Source organism: Salminus brasiliensis, chromosome 3, assembly GCF_030463535.1.
Source record: "Salminus brasiliensis chromosome 3, fSalBra1.hap2, whole genome shotgun sequence".
Lineage (NCBI taxonomy): Eukaryota > Metazoa > Chordata > Actinopteri > Characiformes > Bryconidae > Salminus > Salminus brasiliensis.
In genome coordinates, this window is record NC_132880.1 from 3,215,748 (window position 1) to 3,238,821 (window position 23,074).

General features: G+C 44.0%; 1 protein-coding gene across 2 annotated transcripts in view; it reads left to right on the forward strand.

Annotated features, from left to right (window-relative positions):
• Positions 1–23,074, forward strand: part of arhgap27l (Rho GTPase activating protein 27, like) — a 40,133-nt gene that overhangs the window by 9,435 nt on the left and 7,624 nt on the right. Inside the window, exons 2-9 of one of the 2 annotated variants that reach the window (XM_072675184.1) lie at positions 31–944; positions 17,122–17,547; positions 17,643–17,852; positions 19,114–19,194; positions 19,362–19,478; positions 19,647–19,736; positions 21,751–21,818; positions 22,527–22,614. In XM_072675184.1, coding sequence (XP_072531285.1) covers positions 81–944; positions 17,122–17,547; positions 17,643–17,852; positions 19,114–19,194; positions 19,362–19,478; positions 19,647–19,736; positions 21,751–21,818; positions 22,527–22,614 — 1,944 coding nt within the window. In that variant the 5' untranslated portion in view covers positions 31–80. The remainder of the gene's footprint in view (positions 1–30; positions 945–17,121; positions 17,548–17,642; positions 17,853–19,113; positions 19,195–19,361; positions 19,479–19,646; positions 19,737–21,750; positions 21,819–22,526; positions 22,615–23,074) is intronic. The other variant, XM_072675185.1, reaches the window with a different exon arrangement.

The following is a 23,074-nucleotide window of genomic DNA, read 5'->3' on the forward strand; positions in this document are numbered from 1 at the left end:
ATGCTCTCCTAATTTGTTTTTGACCCTCAGGAGGCTATTGCTTGAGCCGTGACTCCACCGTGACCTCTGCAGGTGTTGAGATGGGTGAGGTGGGTAAGATGACGTCGTCATGCAGCATGGGTCTGGTGCTGGTGGAGTTTGAGTACGAGTACATGGGCCGAGATGGCTGCAAGGTGTGCATCAAGCCCAACGAACGGTACACCCTCTTGTCCAAGACTAATGACCACTGGTGGCACGTGCGCAAGGATGAGCATGCCAAACCTTTCTACATCCCGGCAAAGTATGTGAAGGAGTTGCCCCTCACACTCCCTTCACCCCTGGATTTTGTGGACCCTCCAGTGCCCGAGGCAAGGCCGCCCGTGCCTGATCTGGCAGAGAAGGCCAAGCCCAATGAAGTGACCATCAGGTTGCGCTCACCAGGGAACTGCCGCAAGACAGAGAACCGTATGTCCACATTCGGCGTCCCGTTGGACATCCATGATCCTCCGTCATACTTGCACGGCAGTTTGGCAGACTCCCTTGTATCCCTTCACCCTGTCCCTGCAGCCCCTGCTTCAGATGCTGCCCAGCAGAAGAAGAGGCTCAGCCTTGCACCCAACTTGCTGTTTGGTTCCCGAGGAGCCCAGGTAGAAGACGCGTCCCAGAAGTCTCGAGTGCCCAGCTTCAGCCCAGCCGACCCGGTTCTTCGCCAGGCCAAACCTGTGGAGCCCCCAACAATCAAGAATGTGGTAGACACCAGGCATCTGGAACTGCCACCCAAACCGGAGCCGCTAATAGAGCCAGACGAGGAGTCCAGTCCAGAGCCGACGTGCTCCTCAGACTCTGAGAATATTTATGAGTCCATATTGGATCTGAAACTGGATGATTTGATAAAAACGGAACATCTTCCTACTGCTGTGCCTGAGCCTGCGGCCAGCGTACCTTCATCAGCACCACAGGCCAAGGTAAGCACTAAAGCACCCACAAATTCACAGTGTGGTGAGATCATAGGGTTGTTTTCGCAATACTGGTCTTTGCAGAAGACACCACCATGCCTCTCTTAAAATGAACAGCTAAGAAATGAATGAATGAATGAATGAATGTTTAATTCTATGCTGGGAGCATCCAGACCCTCCTTAGATGTTCCAGAAGGTGTATTAACAAATTAAGGCCTCCACCTGATCCAACGGCATTCGCTTTATCCAGTAAAGCCACGTCATGCAGGCCAGTCTGACACATTGAGGGTTCCCAGTGGATGGTCATGCATTGCAATCCCAACATGTAGCCCATGAAAATCTGTCCATATAGTCGTCCACAGCTCTAGTGAGATCACTGATTTCTCTTGCAAGGGTAAAGAGCAGTACTCATCCATGCATACTGGGAGTGTAAGACAATATTGATCATCAATGCAGTTGCTGAGATAACTAAACAATCTTAAGCTTTTACTCTTAATCTTAACATTTACATTTTTCAGCAGAAAGTTTTCTCAACAATTCATTTTTGTCAGTGTCAGTATCAAACCTCAGAATCACAGAATTGATTATTAATGAATAGTTAAGATGTAAAGATTGTTGTCAGACAGTGGTTCATTTAGTGTTGTGTTTGAACCCTAACTGCTGTCTTCAGACCCCACTTAAAAAGTCAACTTTTTACACTGATTTTTGCACATTATTTTTATACTATGACCGTTTTTAAAAAATCATATCACGCTTGCTTACAATATCGCATCAAATATAAATCATAATGCCTATATTGGGATATATATCATATTGTCAGGTTCTTGCTAATACACAGCTGTAATGTATACTGAGCAGCCTTTCATCCTGGGATTGTAGGTTTCTTGGAGATGGTGGAGATGTTGGTATTCTATGAAACAGCTCCTCACTCATCTGTGTTCAGGTTGTGATGAGAGGCCTTCTTTATAGGGTACACTACTCAAAGTATAAGACCCTTGAGGAACTTTTGGAGGTTCTTCAAGGGAACCTTTAAAACGGTGCTTTGAGGAACCTTTAAGAAAATGTTTTAGAAGAAAAAGGTACATTGGAGGTTCCTTGAAGCACCTTCAGAGGTTTCTCCACAACTGAAGAACCTCCAAAAGTTCCTTAAGGATCTTATACTTCTAACAACAGCTTAGAAGTAGTCAATTACGAGATCTGAGATCACCCACTTTCTCTCTCAGTTTACACTGGAGTTGTTGTTGGATATACCTCACAGACTGGCTGATTGAATACTGCCTCTTAACCTGCTGATCACTGGACAAACAGAATACCAACCAGTGTTTTATAAGCACTGGAATCAAAAAGAATTAGGGCACTGTGTTTTTTGGTTGCTGAAACCACTGGGAGGCGCTGTTTGCACAGCTCCCAAATGCACCTTCTAAAGGGTTGGGTTGTGGCCCTAAGGGCTCAGCACTTACTCTGGTACACGCCTGGTTGTATGACATCTACACTGACCACAAATGGAATTGAATCCAGTTGAGAACAAACAGGGATGAGGGACGAGGGGGGTGGAAGGTTATTACACAGTCTATGATGTTTTCAGCTGTTCCGATGGGTTGCTTATTTAGCTTAGTCACAAAGTTCAGGTCACCTGCTGAATACACAGGGTTGGATGACAGGAATAAAACTGAAACAATGGAGATGGAGGGAGAGTATAGGAGAGTTTGAGTGTGGGCTGGAAACGTGACTTGAGGACAGGATATTACAGCCTTTCCTCCAGCAAGGGCAGGATATGATGAGCTCAAACGAGATCAAACAAAAGCAGTGTGTGTGTGTGTGTGTGTGTGAGAGAGAGAGAGAGAGAGTCTCTGAGGATGTGCATTCAGAGTAAATACTCTTCACTTTTTTATGCTAATGCAGAATTTATCTTTACGATAACAACCATAAAACACCCAACCACTCAACCACAAGTCTGTGCAGAAAAAACCCCAATGTTCAGGGTAGCATTAGCAGCCAGGCACACACCTGTGTGTTCTTCAAGCTAGCATTAGCAGCCAGCCACACACCTGTGTGTTCTTCAAGCTAGCATTAGCAGCCAGCCACACATCTCTGTGTTCTTCAGGGTAGCATTAGCAGCCAGTCACACACCTCTATGTTCTTCAGGGTAGCATTAGCAGCCAGCCACACACCTGTGTGTTCTTCAGGGTAGCATTAGCAGCCAGCCACACACCTCTGTGTTCTTCAGGGTAGCATTAGCAGCCAGCCACACACCTGTGTGTTCTTCAAGCTAGCATTAGCAGCCAGCCACACACCTGTGTGTTCTTCAGGGTAGCATTAGCAGCCAGCCACACACCTATGTGTTCTTCAGGGTAGCATTAGCAGCCAGCCACACACCTGTGTGTTCTTCAGGGTAGCATTAGCAGCCAGCCACACACCTGTGTATTCTTCAGGGTAGCATTAGCAGCCAGCCACACACCTGTGTGTTCTTCAAGCTAGCATTAGCAGCCAGCCACACACCTGTGTATTCTTCAGGGTAGCATTAGCAGCCAGCCACACACCTGTGTGTTCTTCAGGGTAGCATTAGCAGCCAGCCACACACCTCTGTGTTCTTCAGGGTAGCATTAGCAGCCAGGCACACACCTGTGTGTTCTTCAAGCTAGCATTAGCAGCCAGCCACACACCTCTGTATTCTTCAGGGTAGCATTAGCAGCCAGCCACACACCTGTGTGTTCTTCAAGCTAGCATTAGCAGCCAGCCACACACCTGTGTATTCTTCAGGGTAGCATTAGCAGCCAGCCACACACCTGTGTATTCTTCAGGGTAGCATTAGCAGCCAGCCACACACCTGTGTGTTCTTCAGGGTAGCATTAGCAGCCAGCCACACACCTCTGTGTTCTTCAGGGTAGCATTAGCAGCCAGGCACACACCTGTGTGTTCTTCAGGGTAGCATTAGCAGCCAGCCACACACCTGTGTGTTCTTCAAGCTAGCATTAGCAGCCAGCCACACACCTGTGTGTTCTTCAGGGTAGCATTAGCAGCCAGCCACACACCTCTGTGTTCTTCAGGGTAGCATTAGCAGCCAGCCACACGCCTCTGTGTTCTTCAAGCTAGCATTAGCAGCCAGCCACACACCTGTGTGTTCTTCAAGCTAGCATTAGCAGCCAGCCACACACCTCTGTGTTCTTCAGGGTAGCATTAGCAGCCAGCCACACGCCTCTGTGTTCTTCAAGCTAGCATTAGCAGCCAGCCACACACCTGTGTGTTCTTCAGGGTAGCATTAGCAGCCAGCCACACACCTGTGTATTCTTCAGGGTAGCATTAGCAGCCAGCCACACACCTCTGTGTTCTTCAGGGTAGCATTAGCAGCCAGCCACACACCTGTGTGTTCTTCAGGGTAGCATTAGCAGCCACCATTAGCAAGCTAGTGCATGCCACTGCAACAAAAAAGGCCTTCGAACAACAACGAAGCCGTTCACCTACATAGCCGTTACACTATATGTCCAGATGTTTGTGGACACCCCTTCTAATGAAGGCATTCAGCTACTTTAAGATGTGCAAATTCACACACACACAGCTTGTCTCGTAGAGAAGTACTGCCAAAAGAATAGGACTCAGATATATAAATAAACCTATTGGCACCATGCTGCCTAATGCCAGGCGTGGGCTAAAGGGATATAGGGCACCCCAGCGTTAATCTGTGGAGCAGTGGAAGAACTGTGTCCTCTGGAATGATGGCTGGTGCGCCATCCAACACAACTTAAGGAAGAGTTAGTTGGGAGTTAAAGTTAATGGAGGTGGTGGTCATCCAACATCCTGCCTAACTGGATCCCAGTAACAACATATGTACAACCCACTCAGAGCCCATGCCAACCTAAAATCCACCTTGCCCACGTTCCACCCATTCATGAGCATGTCACACTCACATAACGAGGTGTCCGACATCATTCACTGCCAGAGGAATGTGTCGAGTCCTCAGCTCGACACATGACTGTGCCGCCCAAAATCGCTTAAGAGCGCCATCTACCAACCCAGAGAGGGCACAGCCAATTGTGCACTCTCAGACTCCGACTGCTGATGGCAAAGCAGCATGGCTTAAGATTCGAGCGCATTAGACAGCGTATTAGACAGAGTATTTTCCATTTCCATAAAGTCCTAGACCTTTTCCGAAGCCTAGAAGGCCTAGAAGAGTTCTCCTTCTCCTTTGATAGGTACGATTAAGGACCCACTTGGCTTTGTGATCTACAGTAAGTGAAGGGTGTTCACTGCAGTGTGGTAACCATTAGCACTCTGGCCTTTCTGCTCAGTTACTTCCTACCCTGTTTGGAAACTCTAGCCCTTAGCTAAACCTCACAAAGCTTGACTGTGTGCAGCACTGAGGCAAAGAGAAAAGTGGGGCGTTTAACTTCATAACTCTTCTCTAAAACCAGGGATTATTATGCACTACTAAACACCATCAGATACCTGCCAAACTTTAGGAAGGACAATGTTCTGCTGAGGGAGGAAAGCTTTCAGAGCACCCGCATCCGATTACCGAGTAATTGTGAGTGTTTTTGCTTCTCAGCGTTTGACACCAAATCCGCACATACAGAGTCACCAGGGCATGAAGATCCACATGCCTCACAGTTCGCTGACTGTGATTTAATACGGAAGATGAACGAGGAAATGGCCCTCTAGATGCTCTCCAAGATAACCGACAATCACGTCTAATTACGAAGGCCATTGTTTGTGTTTACGTTTGTATGCGGCTTCATTTCAGTAGATTGCCTTCAAACCTGAGGTATTTTCAGGAGAAGAACTGAGGACCGTGAGCCACAACATTAGTACCACTGACATTGTTTATCTTCTTCTACAGTGGCTACATCTGTCAAGGATGGGATCTACATATTAGGCAGCAAGTGACCAGCCAGTTCTTGAAAGTGATGAAGGTGTTAAAAGTAGGGTAAATGGTCAAGCATAAGAATCTGACCCACTTTGAGAAGAACCAATGGCTAGACAACTGGGTCAGAACATCTCCAAAACATTATGCAGGTCTTATGGGTTTTTTTTAGTATGCAAGTGGTCACTACCTACCAATAGTGCTTCCAGGAAAGACAGTTGGTTAACTGGTGACAGGGTCATGGGCACCTAAGGCTCACTGATGCTCATAGAGGTCCCACCTCACAACTTGCAGGACTTAAAGAATCGTCTTGGTGGTGCCAGATACCACAGGACGCCTTCAGAGGTCTTGTAGACTCCATGCCTTGAATGGTCAGATCTGTTGTGGCGTTACTAATGTTATGGCTGATCAGTGCATACTATCAATAATCTAAGCTGAATTTAATCATGTGGAGACAGACGCCCAAGCTTTTCTAATTGATAGCTGACTCTGTACTGCTTCCCTCAGGCCACCAGTGTTTACAGAATACAGGAGGAGTCTTTTCCTACAGTGTTCCAAACCTCACCCATCTGCTTGTATCCCAAACAAGTGTAAACCAATATGCAGGCCAACACAACACACACTAGTATCTCTTTCGCTTTCTGGTTTACTGGGGCTAAATGTGACCATGCTACACCTAACAGACACAGGAACGAACAGCAACTGCTTGGGATCTATCACCAGTCTGAGCTCAGTGGTTGGAGTGCTGGGTTATTGAGCATAAGGTTGAGGGTTTGATAGCCACATCTACTAAGCTACTACTGTTGGGTCCTTGAGCAAGACTCTTAACCCCCCCATACTCCAGGACTGCATGGCTGACCCTGCACTCTCACCCCAGAGAAAATGTTGTTGTATTGGGACGTAACTGTCTCTACTGTCCAGGGAGGCCTCTAGGGGTGTTGTAGCATGGCTGACCCTGTGCTCTGACCTTGGCTTTCTAAGCTGGGATCTGTAAAGAGATAAGTTCAGTAAATAACTCTAAGTTCCTTAAAACCTTTCTGAGCTAGTGCATTTTTGAGCCGGTTCAAGTGTTTTTGAGCTAGCATCTGTTGTACAGATACAGCACAATGCAATAATGTTACCGTCAGCTCTAGAGCAGCATTTACCAGTTTAAATACTCAGCACACCTTCTGATGATGAACTGGTCCTGTTAAATATAGACGGAAACCAGGTAGATAACATTGCTGAGACCACTAACATTGTATGATAACATTTCCTGCTGGAAGAAATCATAGAACCCATTAAAACCATGGCATTAAAACCTACTAATTCTGATTCCTAATTGGAACTGGCTTCGTAGATGTTTAGATCCCATTCCACCAGTGGTTTCCAACCCTGGTCCTGCACATTTCAGGGGTTTTCTGGTCTAGTACACCACCTTCAGCTCCTTCAAGGACTTGTTAATTAGCTGTTAGCTTGATCAAGTGTGTTGGGAATAGGGTAAACACTAACATGTGCAGGGTACTAGTACAGGGTGTGTAGTAGAGGTAGTGTGTATTAGTACAGGGTGTGTAGTAGAGGTAGTGTGTATCAGTACAGGGTGTGTAGTAGAGGTAGTGCATTAGTGTAGTGTATATTATTAGTACAGTGTGTGTAGTAGAGGTAGTGCATTAGTGTAGTGTGTATTAGTACAGGGTGTGTAGTAGAGGTAGTGTGTATTAGTACAGGGTGTGTAGTAGAGGTAGTGCATTAGTGTAGTGTATATTATTAGTACAGTGTGTGTAGTAGAGGTAGTGCATTGGTGTAGTGTGTATTAGTACAGTGTGTGTAGTAGAGGTAGTGTGTATTAGTACAGTGTGTGTAGTAGAGGTAGTGCATTAGTGTAGTGTATATTATTAGTACAGTGTGTGTAGTAGAGGTAGTGCATTGGTGTAGTGTGTATTAGTACAGTGTGTGTAGTAGAGGTAGTGCATTGGTGTAGTGTGTATTAGTACAGTGTGTGTAGTAGAGGTAGTGCATTGGTGTAGTGTGTATTAGTACAGTGTGTGTATTAGTAGAGTAGTGTGTATTAGTACATGGTGTGTAGTAGAGGTAGTGCATTAGTGTAGTGTATATTATTAGTACAGTGTGTGTAGTAGAGGTAGTGCATTGGTGTAGTGTGTATTAGTACAGTGTGTGTAGTAGAGGTAGTGCATTGGTGTAGTGTGTATTAGTACAGTGTGTGTAGTAGAGGTAGTGCATTGGTGTAGTGTGTATTAGTACAGTGTGTGTAGTAGAGGTAGTGCATTGGTGTAGTGTGTATTAGTACAGTGTGTGTAGTAGAGGTAGTGTGTATTAGTACAGTGTGTGTATTAGTACAGTGTGTGTGTATTAGTAGAGTAGTGTGTGTGTTGTGAGACGAGCCATGAAGGGTTAAGGGCGCGCACTCAGCCACGCCCTCTACATGCACTGTTTAGCTCTCGCGCTGCCTCAGGTGGGTCTGTCAGAGAGGGAGCGAGAGCTGAACAGGAGCTGAGAGGCGCTTCTGTCCCAACAAACGCATGGAAGTGATTGAGTTTCAGCGCTGAGGAGCCTCTGACCCAACACAGGTAGCTTACAAACTTTGCTCAAATTTCTCTTTTTTTATTTTATCAAACACAACGTCGAGGTAAGTCAGTAGGTTTGGCTCGACCGGAGCAGCGATTAAAAGGGTTAGTGTTGCACTTCTTGCGGCTCTGAAGCCTGAGGGACATGTTTGGACTGACCCTGACCGCAAGTATTACCTGTGGTTTAACTATTCTACCTACAGACAGTCTCTAAAAACCATAGCTGAAGTGCATGGCTTATTAAATCTGCCCTATCTCCAATATTTAAAATAAAAATATGCTAAGTATTTTATTTTAAATAAGTATTGACTGAATCACAGACTATATCTACAGTCTGTGTCTGCTGTTTGCTCTTTTTTTTTTTTTTTTTTAACTCTCCGTTCCACCTTAAATGGCAGTGCAGTTGCGTTGTGGCCAAGGAGCTGCCTATGGGCGCCGCACTGGAGCTGCTGCCGTATTTAAGGTGGAACGGAAAATTGGGACAAACTGGTGGATAAGAGCCCAAACTCATCTTTTTTGAGTATCTAAATGTATCTAATGTATCTAATCCTAATATTCTCAAACTGAATATTATATTTAAGGAGGAATTTTAGTGGTTGCGATGTAAACAGTCGTTCAGAGTGGGTGTGGGTGAAATTTACCAGGTGAAATTTCTTGGTGGTGGTGGTGGTGGTGGAAATAGGAACCAGGGGTTGTACACCACCAGTGAGGGTACCAGCACTGAAGCTAGTGGTCTTCTGAGTTTAATATGTAATGATGATGGTGGTAAATCTGAAGGGACTATTTTGCCGTACAGCACCCTGCGTGTACTTTTCCACCATAACTAGATTTTAAAAATAAAAAGTTTTATTTTAGGCCTAATTTAATACTGAAACAGGCTCATTTATATGCTCTGTATTAGTGAAGTTTTTTGGGGGGACTATTTTGTGGTACTACCCCACGCATGTATCCCTCCACCCAGAATGGTTTTCGTGATCTGCTTTAGGCCGAAACCTTCCCAAACCTATTAGCTGTGAACTACATCTGGTTGCCAACATTACTGGTCGTTCATTGGTGGGGTCGTTCCATCAGCCGAACTACAACTGCTTGTAACCTAGTGAATATTTATGCTCTGTTTGGAGTGCAGGCTTGTGTTTTAGAGGTGAGAGCGAAATGAGTGCCTGCATTGTTCCAAGAGCAAAGTCCTCATATTGATTTGCTCAGTTTTCTCCGATGACCTTTTGCTCCTCAGTCATCTTTTCTTTTCTCTGCCCACGCATACACCCGCATTAAAATCTCCTATTGATTGCACTGTACCTTAGATGAGTCAAGGCGGCCTATTTCCGATTCACTAAGGGTTATTTTGGGGGTTGAAGGCTGCTAGTGTAGTCAGTGCAGGAGGTCAGAAAGCCACTGGGTTTTGTTTGTAGGTGCTGATACTTCCTTCAAGAGTTGCTGGGATTTGAATGAATTGGTCCTTTACATATTTATAGAACCTGATTATCTGTGTTTTCTTGAGGAAAGTCAGCCAGGCAATATGAATGCCCCACGTGATTATAAGTACTATTAGTTTCATTACCACCTTACTTGTATAACATCAGCTTCATAGGCCCTAAGATAGAACCCTGTGGAACTCCACAAGATATGCTCAACCAAACGATTACCAAGTAGGGCTGGGCAATATGAGCATATTTCATCATATTGTGATGACATGATGACTTTTCTAAGCATGTGGAGGAGACTTTTAGTGCTTAATTAACACTGATCAGCTGCAGATTTCATTACAAACAGTGTAATTAGGCTGAAGAGCAGCAGGTGTTGAGGAGAAATCACTGTATTCAGTACAGGAGAGGATCTGAATAGTTGTTTATAAGGATCTGTCGCTTCTGATGTTTTTAGTCTTAAGATTACATGTAAAAATGACATGGAAAAAGTCTTTAAATATTGTGATGTAGGATTTTTACCATATCGCCCAGCCCTGTGATTCACACTAGTTTGTGCGTTAGGATTAGGGACTGGGCTGTATGGGGTAAATATCTCAGTGTCACACACAAAAAAAATGGTACACAATATAAACACTTGCTGTGTCTATGTCTCCGTTGCAAATTGAAAGTGCTAGTCCAGAGTTGTTAGCACACAGGTACACAAGCCCATATTAGCTCCTTCCTGGTTCCTGTTACTTCAGGAAGATGTGGCCAGGGCAAATGGCCTAATTATGGCCTAGAAAGGGGTCAAAATACAGCGGTGTTGTGTCCTCAAGACTTCTCGCAATCTGCTATCGGAAATCATTGACAGAACGTGACAATCAGAGATCAAAACAGTGGCCTTGCCAAGTTATGCAGTCTGGGTTTTTGTGGATGTGCAACATGGAACCCTTTAAGGTTTCACAGTGAGAGGATATTGCTAGATATGACCGTGTTCAGGCCTGCTTTAATATTAGCTACACTCAGACATTTGAATCAGCACTTTACTGGGAGTGGACTAGTATACTAAGGCCAGTAGGCCACTATACAACCTGGCTAGGCCACCAAGTGGTGAAGAGGGCATTAAACTAGTACACTGAGGGATGTAAGTTTGGTAGGTTTAGGCTAATACTCCAATGGGGGCCAGATGGTCAGTTGAACTGGACTGTGAATTAGACTAGTACACTGAGGGATATTGAAGGGGACCCTAAGGTAGGTTACTGCCAGTTTGGTCTGAACTGTTCCAGGGCAGTTGGTGACCAACGGGCAGTAATTGAACAGGTGTCTATGTGTTAATCGTCTCAAAGGTGCATTAGAAGGAATGCTCTGCATGTTTGGGGTCTGAAATTTGCAGCCGATATCGCTACCATCAATGGAAGCTTATACTCAACCAATTAATATGCATGTTTGTAGAAAATACACTATATAGACAAAAGTATTTGGACACCAACTTTATTCAGTCTGAAAGTGTATTAAAAGAGTTTATCCTGATTTTTTTTTTTTTATTCTTTGGACTGTCTACTCTAGCCCATGTCTGGTATTAGGCATGGTGCCAGTAGCTTCATAGGTTGGTCTGTTCCAGAGAGTCCTATTCTATTGTCTGTGTGGACATGTTGCAGATCTGCTACCAACACTGGGCCGTACACGCTTGAAAATAAAGGCACTACTTTTGGACCCACCAGGAACTATTTCTGGAAATAAGACCTGTGTGTAAACCCTTAAAGGTTTAAATGGATGCAAAGGTTCTTAACTAATTTGAAGGTTCACATTCGCATCTCTCTGGTTCTCCAGTGGCATCACCCAAAGAACCCCTTTGTGGCAATTCCTTTGCTATCTGCGTGTTAGCTTTTCAGCTTAAGCACAAAAACTAAAAAAAGCTAACTTCAGACACTACCAAGTCTTCGCTGCTCGACTACATTTGCAATAAGGAAGGGAAGGTGTGCAAATGTGACTTTACAGCTATTCTTTAAGTTCTACAGTGCTTATATTGTACCTGCCATGACCAGATGAGGCCTCAAATGAAACGAGACGACTATGAGATTCGTGGGAGAGCGAGGGTGTGTCTGATCATCGCTGTCGAGCTGCAATTTGAATAACAAAGCCACTGCCGTAGTGCTGAACTAGTCCCACTTCTCTGCTGTTCAAGTGTGCAGTACAGGCCTGCCTAAAAGGGAAAGCTAGGCTTTCTGCTTCCTCCTGCTGTGTTGGGGGACATATTCTGTTCAGAAAGTTCCAAAGAAACAGTCAGAATCCAGGTTTTGGTGTTTCAGGGAAAGCGTTTTCGTTTTGCGACCATTTCAGTTTCTGTCCTGTGTTTGAAAAGTCCCGAGCAGCATGTTTGTTTATGTCCAAATCCTCATTACTCCTCCTAAAGAGGAAATTGCTGTTGAACCGTGTGCCCTCCACCCACTAATAGCATCTGCTGTGTGCCCCTGTGGGCCACGGTTGTGTACGAGCGTGCGTGTCTGTGTAATGCTCAGGGGAACCCCCTAATAGCATCCCCATTGAAAATGGGATACCCTTCTTGGCCTGGCAGAGTCATGCCCCCCCCCCCCCCCCCCCCCCCCACACACACACACACAGAAACAGAAATGCAGTTTCACCTTGTGGACCTCACTTACGGCCAGTGAACGTGATGTTCTGCAGAAATGAAAAGTGAGAAAGGACCTGAACTTCTGTTTTTCAGCCCACGCCAGCTCTCGGTGGAGAATAGCTGTGGTTGAAACACTTCATGCTCTTTCGATTTGACTTTCAGATAATTTTTCTTTGATCCACTTTTCTCATGTATTTGGCTCTTCTGGCCACAAATGGCAGTGGACAACGTGATCCTTAGCGCCTTCCGCAGGTTCGTTCCCAGGCTGGTGACCCTCTTGAGGTTTCCAAAGGTAAGCGTTAAGGTGAGCGCAGGGGCGCACTGAGGTCAGGAGAGGTTGTAGGAACGTCTCCGCAGGCAGACAGTGTTCCATTAGTGTTTACGCAGTGGGACACTGTCTCGTCTCAGACTCTGTAAGGCTTGCTGGCTATTCTCTGCTGGCATTTAAGAGTGCAACACGAATGCATAAATGTGGTGATATTAATAGTATATGTTTAGTCGTACTTTCAGCGCTGTATGACTCTAACTTTGATTTTGCTTGAATTTAGATATTTTTTCCCAGTTGCTGAAGACTGTGGCTCCTGGTATGAGCATAATTGACATAAAAAAGAATTAATATGAAGACAAATTTACAGAAAGTCTAAATGTTTTAGGTTTTAATTAATTTATTTATTTATTGCAGTATAAGTCTCGTCGACTATTGCTTGATGCTGAAAATACTGTTTTTAAGTTCATCAATAATAACAGGGCAGAAGATCTGCTCTGTAATTCTATTATTATGATGCTCATGTAAAGTTATTTATTACGACAGTAGGCTAAAATGGAAAAAAATGACATTAATGACATCACAGAGTTATATTTAAAAATTTTTGAAGAGAATTTTATATTCTCACAATATTTAAATTTTAATTGAATGAATACAGATGACTGCATATCAATATTGTTATATGATCAGTTTAACTTTTTCTTTATTATCAGTGTATTAATACGGGTTAACACTGTTAAGGCCAAGTCTCTGGTGCAGAATAGGTAGGACGTGATACGGTGCAAGGACAATTGAAAAAACACGAGACCGGTTGGGTTAATTGGCATTTCCAAATTGGGAGAAAATGTTAAAAATTCGACAAATAAAATGAAAATAAAATATGTGCGTCAAAACCTCGCAAATAAATATCGCCCAGCCCTGGTGGAACTAATCATTCAAAGCCAGTGCCTGATTTAACCCATTCTGCTGTGGCTAAACACAGTCAAATCCTCATAGCAATGTTCTTAAGTCAGTACTGCAGCAAAGGTGGATGAACCTTCTAATAACACCTCTAATTTCAGAGTCTGCAAACTTTTGGACACTGCATTATTAATTTTTTTTAAATCAGACTTTTAATGCTGTAGTTTAGGCTGGCAGGGCTGATCAGCGAGTGTTCGGAGCTAGCTGGTCTTTTTTTGGCTTTAAATGGCTTCGTGTTTGGACAGCATGCCACACACACACACACACACACACACACACACACACACACACACACACACAGTGGAAAGTTCATCCCTCCACTCTGCACTGTTTGGCTCTCAGCTTCCTGTCCCCTGAGAGCAGCCAGGCTTTTGGAAAACACATCAGCTGGACGTTTCCCCATTTTGTGGGGGCCCTTCTAACGAGGTGATATGGCTGCAGTACTTTCGCTCTGACCAATCACGCTCACTGGATGATGGAGCTTTGAGAGCTGATGGAGAAGATAAGCACCACTGCCGGATCTGCTACACCCAGTGGCTGGAGGCATCAAAACACTGTGTTAGGACTATGATGGAACCCTTTGCTTGCTTTAATGGCCCCTGTTTTAGACAGAACCGTCTATAAACTTGTCCCGCCGATTTGAAGAACCGTATAAGCGTCCAAAAGTGTTGTAAAAAACCCCTGAAGATCCGTGGCACATGTGCATCTAAAGGGACCAGTCAGTCAGTAACTCACTGTCAGATACAGTGATTCTTGTAGGGAGGCCTAGTGATGGATGGTAAAGCAAATCCAGGGTCTAAAGACCTATAATCTGTGAAGGCATCTTGAACTGATGCACTATGTGGAGATACACTTCAAATACTGACAAGTGCAGTGAACACACACACACACACACACACACACACACACACTGGAGAGCAAGCAAAAGTGCTCTGAGCGGTAGGCAGCATGCTTGCTCAGGAGCCCATCAGTGGCAGCTTGGTGAACCTGGGTACCTACAACCCTACAACCCAGTTATCGATAACCCAGTACTCCCAGCTGAGCCACCACTGCCCCATATATGCTTTATGCTGTATAGGCCACTATATACTCATATACTGCATATATAATCCAAAGAAATGTAGGAATGCTGCCTAGAACCTTACACATGCCCTAAAGTTAGAGGACAGTGCTGTCTATGTGGGTGAGATGTCGGATAGTGGGATAGGAAGTTGGGATGAGGTGTAAACACAGTCATTCTGAGTGGGTTTATGTTCTAGACAACTAAACTTATAAGAATGTAATAGAACCAGGGCCTAATGCATCTATAGGCTGCATTACATACAAGATATTGCATTAAATAGATACATATATTACATAAATTAAAAAAAAAAAATTATTTAGTTTATGGCGTAGACGGTGATATATAGCAAAATAGTCCTTAAGGAAGTGTTTTATTCCTTCAGTTTTACCTCTATTTTACAATCAACATCACATATAATAGTCAGAAGACACGTGTAGTCGGGTCAGGGGTGGGTTTGGCTAGTCAATAAATGGCTGCATTTGAGTTGTGGTCATGGTGACCTCCGGTTTCCATTCCCCACCACCACCGTGGTTATAAAGTTGGTCGGTTTCTCTGCAGTGAGCCATTCACATAAAAAAACACCCACCCTGAATAACTGACTTCCCAGCCACTGAATTATGCAGAAATTTGGAGAAATCTGTAGAAATTCCCCTTTTAAAACTTTTACGAATGGACTTATTGAATATATACGCTACATGGACAAAAGTATTGGGACACCTGTTCATTCATTGTGTTGGTGAGGTCAGGATGTTTGATGATAGGGTGCCGATTTCATCGCTGAGTCCCCAACTCGCCATCTCAAACGTATAGGATGGAGCACCACCGTCACTGCTCCACAGCTTAGAGCTGGGGGGCTTTCTACCCCTGTAGCCCACACCTGGCATTAGGCATCATGGTGCCAGTAGGTTCCTGTTAGTAATTTCCTTTGGGATTAAGCGTGGTTTACACGCTTACATAAAGCAGCTGAAAGTGATTCACAGTGTATGTGAATAAATCTAAAGACCAAGACGTAGGTGGAGAGGGGTTGGTGGGTTTACATGGCGCGAGCTGAAAGTTTGAACAGAGGCTGAACTGTGTCTGAGGCTGAACTCCGGAGGGATATCTGATTTCCTTCTGTCTCTTTTGTTGCTGCTGAATAAAGGGGAAAGGCTCAGGCCGGGGTGATGTGTCCGCCTTGCCGCTTTTTTGTCCTGCCCAGGTTTACGCAGCCTTTTGTTTGAGCTGGTGATGGGAGTACTAGTGCTAGTATAATAGTCCCACAGAGAGCAGGAACTGTGCTGAGGTCATGAATCTGCCAGTGTGCTTGATGTTACACAAGGGCCACATTCAGAGGTTGTGTTTTTCTCCTTGAAATAATGCATTTTCATTTTAGGCTGCGGTTTAGATAGCGGTCAAACTAACAAGTCTGACAAGTCCTGATTTGGAAAGTATGTTAGCCTGGGTGACAAGTCTCAGCACAGCCTTAGCCTGCCAAGAGTGTTGGTGTTTTTAGTGGTGTCTTGTTGCCTATAATGCCGTGTTGTTTTCTGGAGGAAGCTTCTTTAGTTTAACACTGGAGCTTAGATTTGCTGTGAGGCTAATGTAGCTAGCTAACAAGTAATGGGAGCACCATGTAAACTGCATTACATTTTTAAATAATCTCAAATATACTTGCTTTTGTGTCTTTTTAAACACCTGTATAATAAAAGTTGTCTTGAACGTTGCCTGAACTTTTCCCGGATTTGGTTCAGTACACAGTTTCTAGTCTTCTAGCTATGTGGCTAATGTACCATTTGTAGCCTGATTAGTATTAACCTTAATTCAGTCCTGCAACACCTTTCCATCTACTAAATTTACCTGTAATCGATTTAATTCACAAAGATTTGGGCATGTCCAAATGTTTGTGGACACACCTTCTAGCGAATGCATTCAGTCACTTTAAGTGCAAATGCACACGCACAGCTTGTGTAGTCCCTGTAGAGAAGTATTGCCAATGCAATTGGTCTCTCTGGAGCAGATGAACCTATTGGCACCATGCTGCCTAATGCCAGGCGTGGGCTAGAGGGGTATAAAGCCCCTCAGTATTAAGCTGTGGAGCAGTGGAACTCATGACCTGCTGTCAGTGGATGAGTTGAGGATGAGGTGGGGTGGTGGTCATCATAATCATCCAACCTCCCAACATGATGAAACCTACCCGAGCTAGTATTGGAAGATCTCCAACCCTACAGGGTTTATCACACCCAATCCTGATAATAAAGGCCAGATGTGTGGAACCTATACTCTTCTGAATGGTACCTCTCCAGGACCAGGATTGAACCCTCCCCCTGCTTTAGGACTGCCTTAAGGACTGCCTGCCTTGTCCCCCAGTACACCCTTAAATTGCTAGTGGTATAGGTATAGGCCTTAAATTCCTTTTATGCCAACCATTTATTAATGTTCTCATTTCTTTCTCTTTTCTGAAGCCAGAGAATGACAATCCCACCACGGCGGTATACGCGAACGTCACTGACCTGAAGAAGACCACACGCTCAGCTCCTTCGTCTTCCTCCACCTGCTCCTCCCCCGGTCTGTCTCTCAGCCCGGCTCCAGACTCTGCCACGCCCACTGACCCAGCCGGGTGGGAGGTGCACACTGACCAAGGCAGCGGTAAGGCCTTTTACTACCACCCTGCCACTCAGCAGAGCAGCTGGGCAGACCCCCGGAGCCCGCCTCCTACCACTGGAATGGAGGCCTCTGCCCTGCCCGCCCCCGTCGCCACCTCTCCGGCTCTCTCGCAGAGCTCTGAGTGGGAGCAGCTGCTGGACGAGACCACGGGCAGGCACTACTACTACAACCATGCCCTCAAACAGACCACATGGGTAGCGCCAGAGCCTCAGACTGATGGGCCGGTAAGACACTCTAAATAGGCTGTATCCGGCTTGATGATGTACTATTTACAACTTACTGCATTTGTAACACCTTCTTTTTCCATACCTCTCTCCAGCCGCCGTTACCTGAGGAGGACTACCCCACCAATAACCATGAGCCTCAGACTGCACCACATCCCCCCAGGGACACTCAACCCCCCCAGGGCAAAATCCATGCTTTGCCCCATGTTACTCTGGACCCGGGGACCCCTGTACCTGCAGGGTGGAGCTGTGCCACGGAGCCTGGTGGTAAAACTGTCTTTACCAGCGATCTCACGCACCAGCAGGTAAACCTGTTCTCACAAACACACACACACACACATACACACACACACACACACACACTCTCTCTCACTCACTAAGACTAACAAGGTAACACTGTAACTGACTTGACAGTTAGGCCTGCTGATTTCAGTAGAATTGCAGTAGATAGTAAACAGACCTCTACTTGATTAACATGCATTCCAACTAACTGAGCCATTCAACTGATCCTGGATTATGTAGGCAGGGTGAAGTTGTGTAACCCAGGGTTACACAACTTCACCACTACCTGCAATACATGGCAGTTCTATAAAAGAACTGTAAATGGAAAAAAGATACTGTTTACAAATGGAAAGTGATGGGATGACTAACAGATATTCAAATATATTTAATCATGTATAAACAAATCAGTATTGTATATTAATTTACTATGATTTTCTTAAGACACTTTCTGATTCATGTAAACTATTTAAAAATGGCATTTTAAAAGTTTAAGCCACATAAAATGTCAGCATTTACACCTTCCAGCATCCCTGTTAATATCTGTGGAATGTCTGTAAATATTCATTTGCTTTCTGCTCAAATTTTGGTCAACACTTTCTCACTAAGGTGACAGACTTTTCTATACCTTTTAAATGGCACCACCTATTGGTCAGTTCTGGTGTTACCAGAAAGAAACCAGGAAATAAGGACTTAATGTTTTGACACATGAAATAATAATTTTTAATTATTTATTTAAATAGACATTATTATGAATGTATATGTTAACATTATTCTAATATATATATATATATATATATATATATATATATATATATATATTGTTTAAATACTTATTTTTATTTATTATATATTTTTATCTCAATAGTGTCTCAGTGCTCAGACTACTTGCTGCCATTTTACTGCTTATATAGTCAAAACAGCCACATTCGCTTCAGTTCGAATTTGTTTTTAAATATTATTTTTTATGAGACGCTTTTCACAGCGAAAGTTGTTACGAAGCAGCTTTACGGTGATCCGGGTCCGAGTCTCTCTTTTTGCAAGCCAAGCCAAGGTGACAGTGGCAAGACTCAAAAGTCAAACCCATCCTTCTCTGGTCGACAGGGGATGGCACAACAGACTAACAAGCATAACTGGACAGAAAGCTAATGAGCTAATGAAGAGCTTTGGCTCCTGTGACAGCAGCTCCTGAGCTCATGTCCATGCTTGTGAATGCTTGTGAAACAGTCTCAGTAAATCAATGAAGGGAATAACACCCACATGAACAAACTTTTCTTTCTTCCCCAGTGGATCCAATCAAAAGATGACAAAGGCAAGACATATTACTACTCCAAAGATGGCTCCAAGTCTCAGTGGACTCTTCCAGAGGTGTGTATGCACATGCTCAGTAGGAGCCTTTTGCTTAAAACTCCATTGGACATTCATTTCTTCCATTGGACAGATTGTTCTTTGAGCTTATTACCACCTCTAAACCTCCTTAACGACCTGAGATCCACTCTGGAAACTGTGGGTAAACTCTGATACTCTGTCTGAAGGCTCCGGTCCCACCTGGACAGCCGCCTCTGGGGAACGGCGTGGAGCCTGACGCCCATCCAGTCATGAAGAACTGGAGACACACCATGGGCCAGTTCAGTGCATCACATGAGGACACGGTGAGCAAGCAGCTACTTATTAAAATTTCTACGCCAATGAGGATCTTGGACGGCCTGCTGCTGTGTGAGCAACTATTACAAACAGGTGGAACGAAGCATGTAGTGGTTTGCTGAAGCGCTGGGGCATTTCCGCCATCTCATCCCTCTGCTCTTCCTTTTTTCTTACAGCAGAAGTTCTTCCCAAGCCACCGGAGGATTGCTTCAGATTACGCTAGCGATGCGTCAAGTGCAGGAAATTCACCGGAGATTCAGCATCAGGCAAGCAGCAGCCTCTTCCTTCCACTTATTCACCACAGCATGAGGCAAATTAATCGATCCATTAAACCGACACTGTATGGCCAAATGTTTGTGGACACCCCTTTTAATGATTACATTCAGCTACTTTAAGTTGCGCCTATACACACACACACAGCTGTGTCTAGTCACTGTACAGAAGTACTGCCAATAAAATTGGATTCAGATAAACATGAACCTATCTGCACCATGCGGCCTAATGCCATGCGTGGGCTGGAGGGGTATAAAGCCCCCCAGCATTGAGCTGCTGTGGAAGAACTGTGTTAACTGGAATGTTTGACGGTGCTCCACCAAACTCCACTTTTAGGATGTTGAGTTGGGGAGTCGGGATGAGATGGGGTGGTGATCATCCAACATCCTGACCTCACTGACGCTCTCGTCACTAAATGCAATCAAATCCTCACAGCAGTGCTCCTCCAAAGTGTAGTAGAAAGCATTCCCTGGACAGTAGACACAGGTGTCCCAATACTTTTGTCCAAATAGTGTAGTTCATTTGCCACCATCAGTACTTACTCCTTCAGTGCCATTATCTAGAACTCTTCTGTTCTGTTAGCTTTTTTGGCATAGCTCTGAAGTGAACTCTGTTGGGATTCTGAGAGTGGTGTCCCAAAACTGTTGTGTTTTCCCTAAAAGGACAAGTCGAAGCCGGGGAGGAACCTGCCCAGCACAGACGTTCACCACCACCACCACCACCACCACCATGTGCGTGCAGGTCCACGGGCCTGAGTGTAGAGTTAGAATAAACAGAACCGACACAGTTCTAATCCTGTCATCCCAATAGTCTGGGGTTGTGACCCAATTGGATCCATATTTGTTTTTTTAGGCTTCCATTAGTTGTATGTACTTACTGTGCAAAACCTTTAGAAACCTGAATGAAAAAGTACATAAAAAGCTGTTGTTTATCTGCTCAGTAAGACACTGATATCAGAACAAACACTCCTACAGAAAGTGGTGGAGGTTCTCCATCACGGTGTTCATCATTAGAACATCTCCAAAGTTCTCCTCTCTCATGGAGTCTAGTATTATTTAGAGTTCTCCTCAGATCAACACCTGGTTTGGTGGTAAATCAGGGCTTAATGATGGTAAATCAGGTGAGCTGCTGCTGCTGCTGCTGCTGATGGAGTTGAACTCATCCTCCACGCTGTGCTGGCTGGCTGGACTGGGGGGCGTCCAGGAGAACCCTGGAGGAACCAAGCTCTGTTCTTTAGACTAGCTCACCGACAAGATCTCACTACTTTCTTTCTTCAGAATGAGAAGCTCTTGTTTCTCCTTTTTACTGGATTTATGTCCAGCTGCATCTGATCTGATGAGATCTGGAGCTTCTACAGTAAAAACTCTCTCACTGCTGAGAGACTTATAAGAGATTTATAATAATGGGATCAGGGGGCTAAAACTTTCGCACAGTGCTGTATATTTTTTCAGTTAGTGTCTGAAACGTAAAGTGGAATAATTTTTCTACTGTGCTTTGTAAGGAAGTCGGATCCGTTTTGGTCACAGCCTGGATGTTTGTAGTGTTCTGTTCTAGAGTTTATGGGAGGTTTTTAATACTCATATTGACACGACTAACAAAACCTGACTCACTGAACTGACTCATGTGCTTCTAATTAACCACTGAACCACTGTTTCCAGTAAACTACTGCTACTAAAACTAACTGGGGTAACAATGGTGGATTGCTTCCAAACGTAGAGGGTTTTATGAGTCAGTCCGGCCTAAAAAGGTTCATTTTTTTCGGTCACTGTTACTTGGAATAGTTTTAGCCTGAACAAATAGTGGGTGTACTTATCATTGGCTTCATGAAAACCTAGCTTCAGCTGCATGATCTAACATGGTGGATGGCACTGGAACACCACTAAGATTCACCTACAGGTGTAGTGTGGAGTTGGGTGGCCTTGACTGTTCTGTAAGTCTCGTATCCCCTATTCTATTGGTGGAGTGTGTTCAATATTTTGACCTCTGGACCTTTCTTTCCTCTTCCAGGCCTCATTGCTAGAGAAAGCTGGCATTCTCAACAAGACCAAAATAGCAGATAATGGAAAGAAACTAAGGTAGAGTAAACCTGTCCAAAATGGCAAATCAGGCAGGATAGTTCAATTGTATATGAGTGCATCGAGCCAAAACATTATGACCACTCATATGAAGTGAAGAACATTGATTATCTATTATTATTATTATGATGAGCGTCGAGGTCCGGAATACATGTTGGAAATTTTTGTCAGTTCAGCCCAGAAGTGATAGCCTCTGTTGCCCTCAGCATCAACAAGCCTCGGGCTGTTGGGTGCCCAGATCTCATCAACGCATGAGGGCAATGTAAAGACTGTCCCCTCTAGGCTGAACCTATAAAAGGACAGCAGTGGCACAAGTCATAGAAATGTTCAGTGATGGTTTAATGATGGTCATAGAAGGACCCTGTCAGAACAGAGTGAATATATCTGATTGGCTGATCAGCTCTTTGTCGTTTTCTTATTTTATTTAATGTTTTAACCAATATAATGAATCTAATAATTTTGCAAGCATATAAATAATTAATACTATAGATATACCTTTTTTTTTTTTTACCTATTTATATGTATAAATCAAATGTCACATCAAGTTCAAATGTTTTTATTTATTTATTTATTATATTTGAATTATTTTATATATATATATATAAAATATTTATTTATTTAGGTGTATGTGTTTTGTTCTTTTTTTATTCTTTTTTTTAAATGTATTTATTGTTCAGTATTTAACCTTGCACATGTTTATATACACAGGAAGAACTGGGCACAGTCATGGACTGTTCTTCACGGAGGCATTCTCACTTTCCACAAAGACCCTAAAACCACACCTGGTGGAAATGTGGTAAAATCACTGATTCCTTTTTTGTATTGATGTTTTATCCACACTGTACATCACTGAACACTGAAGCAATGCTTCAGTTGCCCAAATTGTCTTTTTTACATTTTAATCGGTCAGCCAGGAAATGTTTGGTGTCAGAATTTCGCTTCTTAACTGATGCCTGGAGCTACAAGGCAAACGTTGCTAAAAAAAAAACAAAAAAAAAAACACTAGAAGCCAATAGTCAGCCTCTCAGCCTGCATGCAGGCCTTCATTTAGGTCAAGCTGTCTTGTCTGTGGGGTTTGGGAAATAGAATTACTTGCTTACATTTGTACTTCACAGTAAATCATAATGTGGGTTTTCTGGGTGACAATTTTGGGTATTTGTTTGGCCGAGTTGGCCTGATGGCTCCAGTGCACATTCTTTAAGCCAGACATGTCTTGGCTGATCAACCTCATCTAGGGAAAATTAAAAATGGTACAA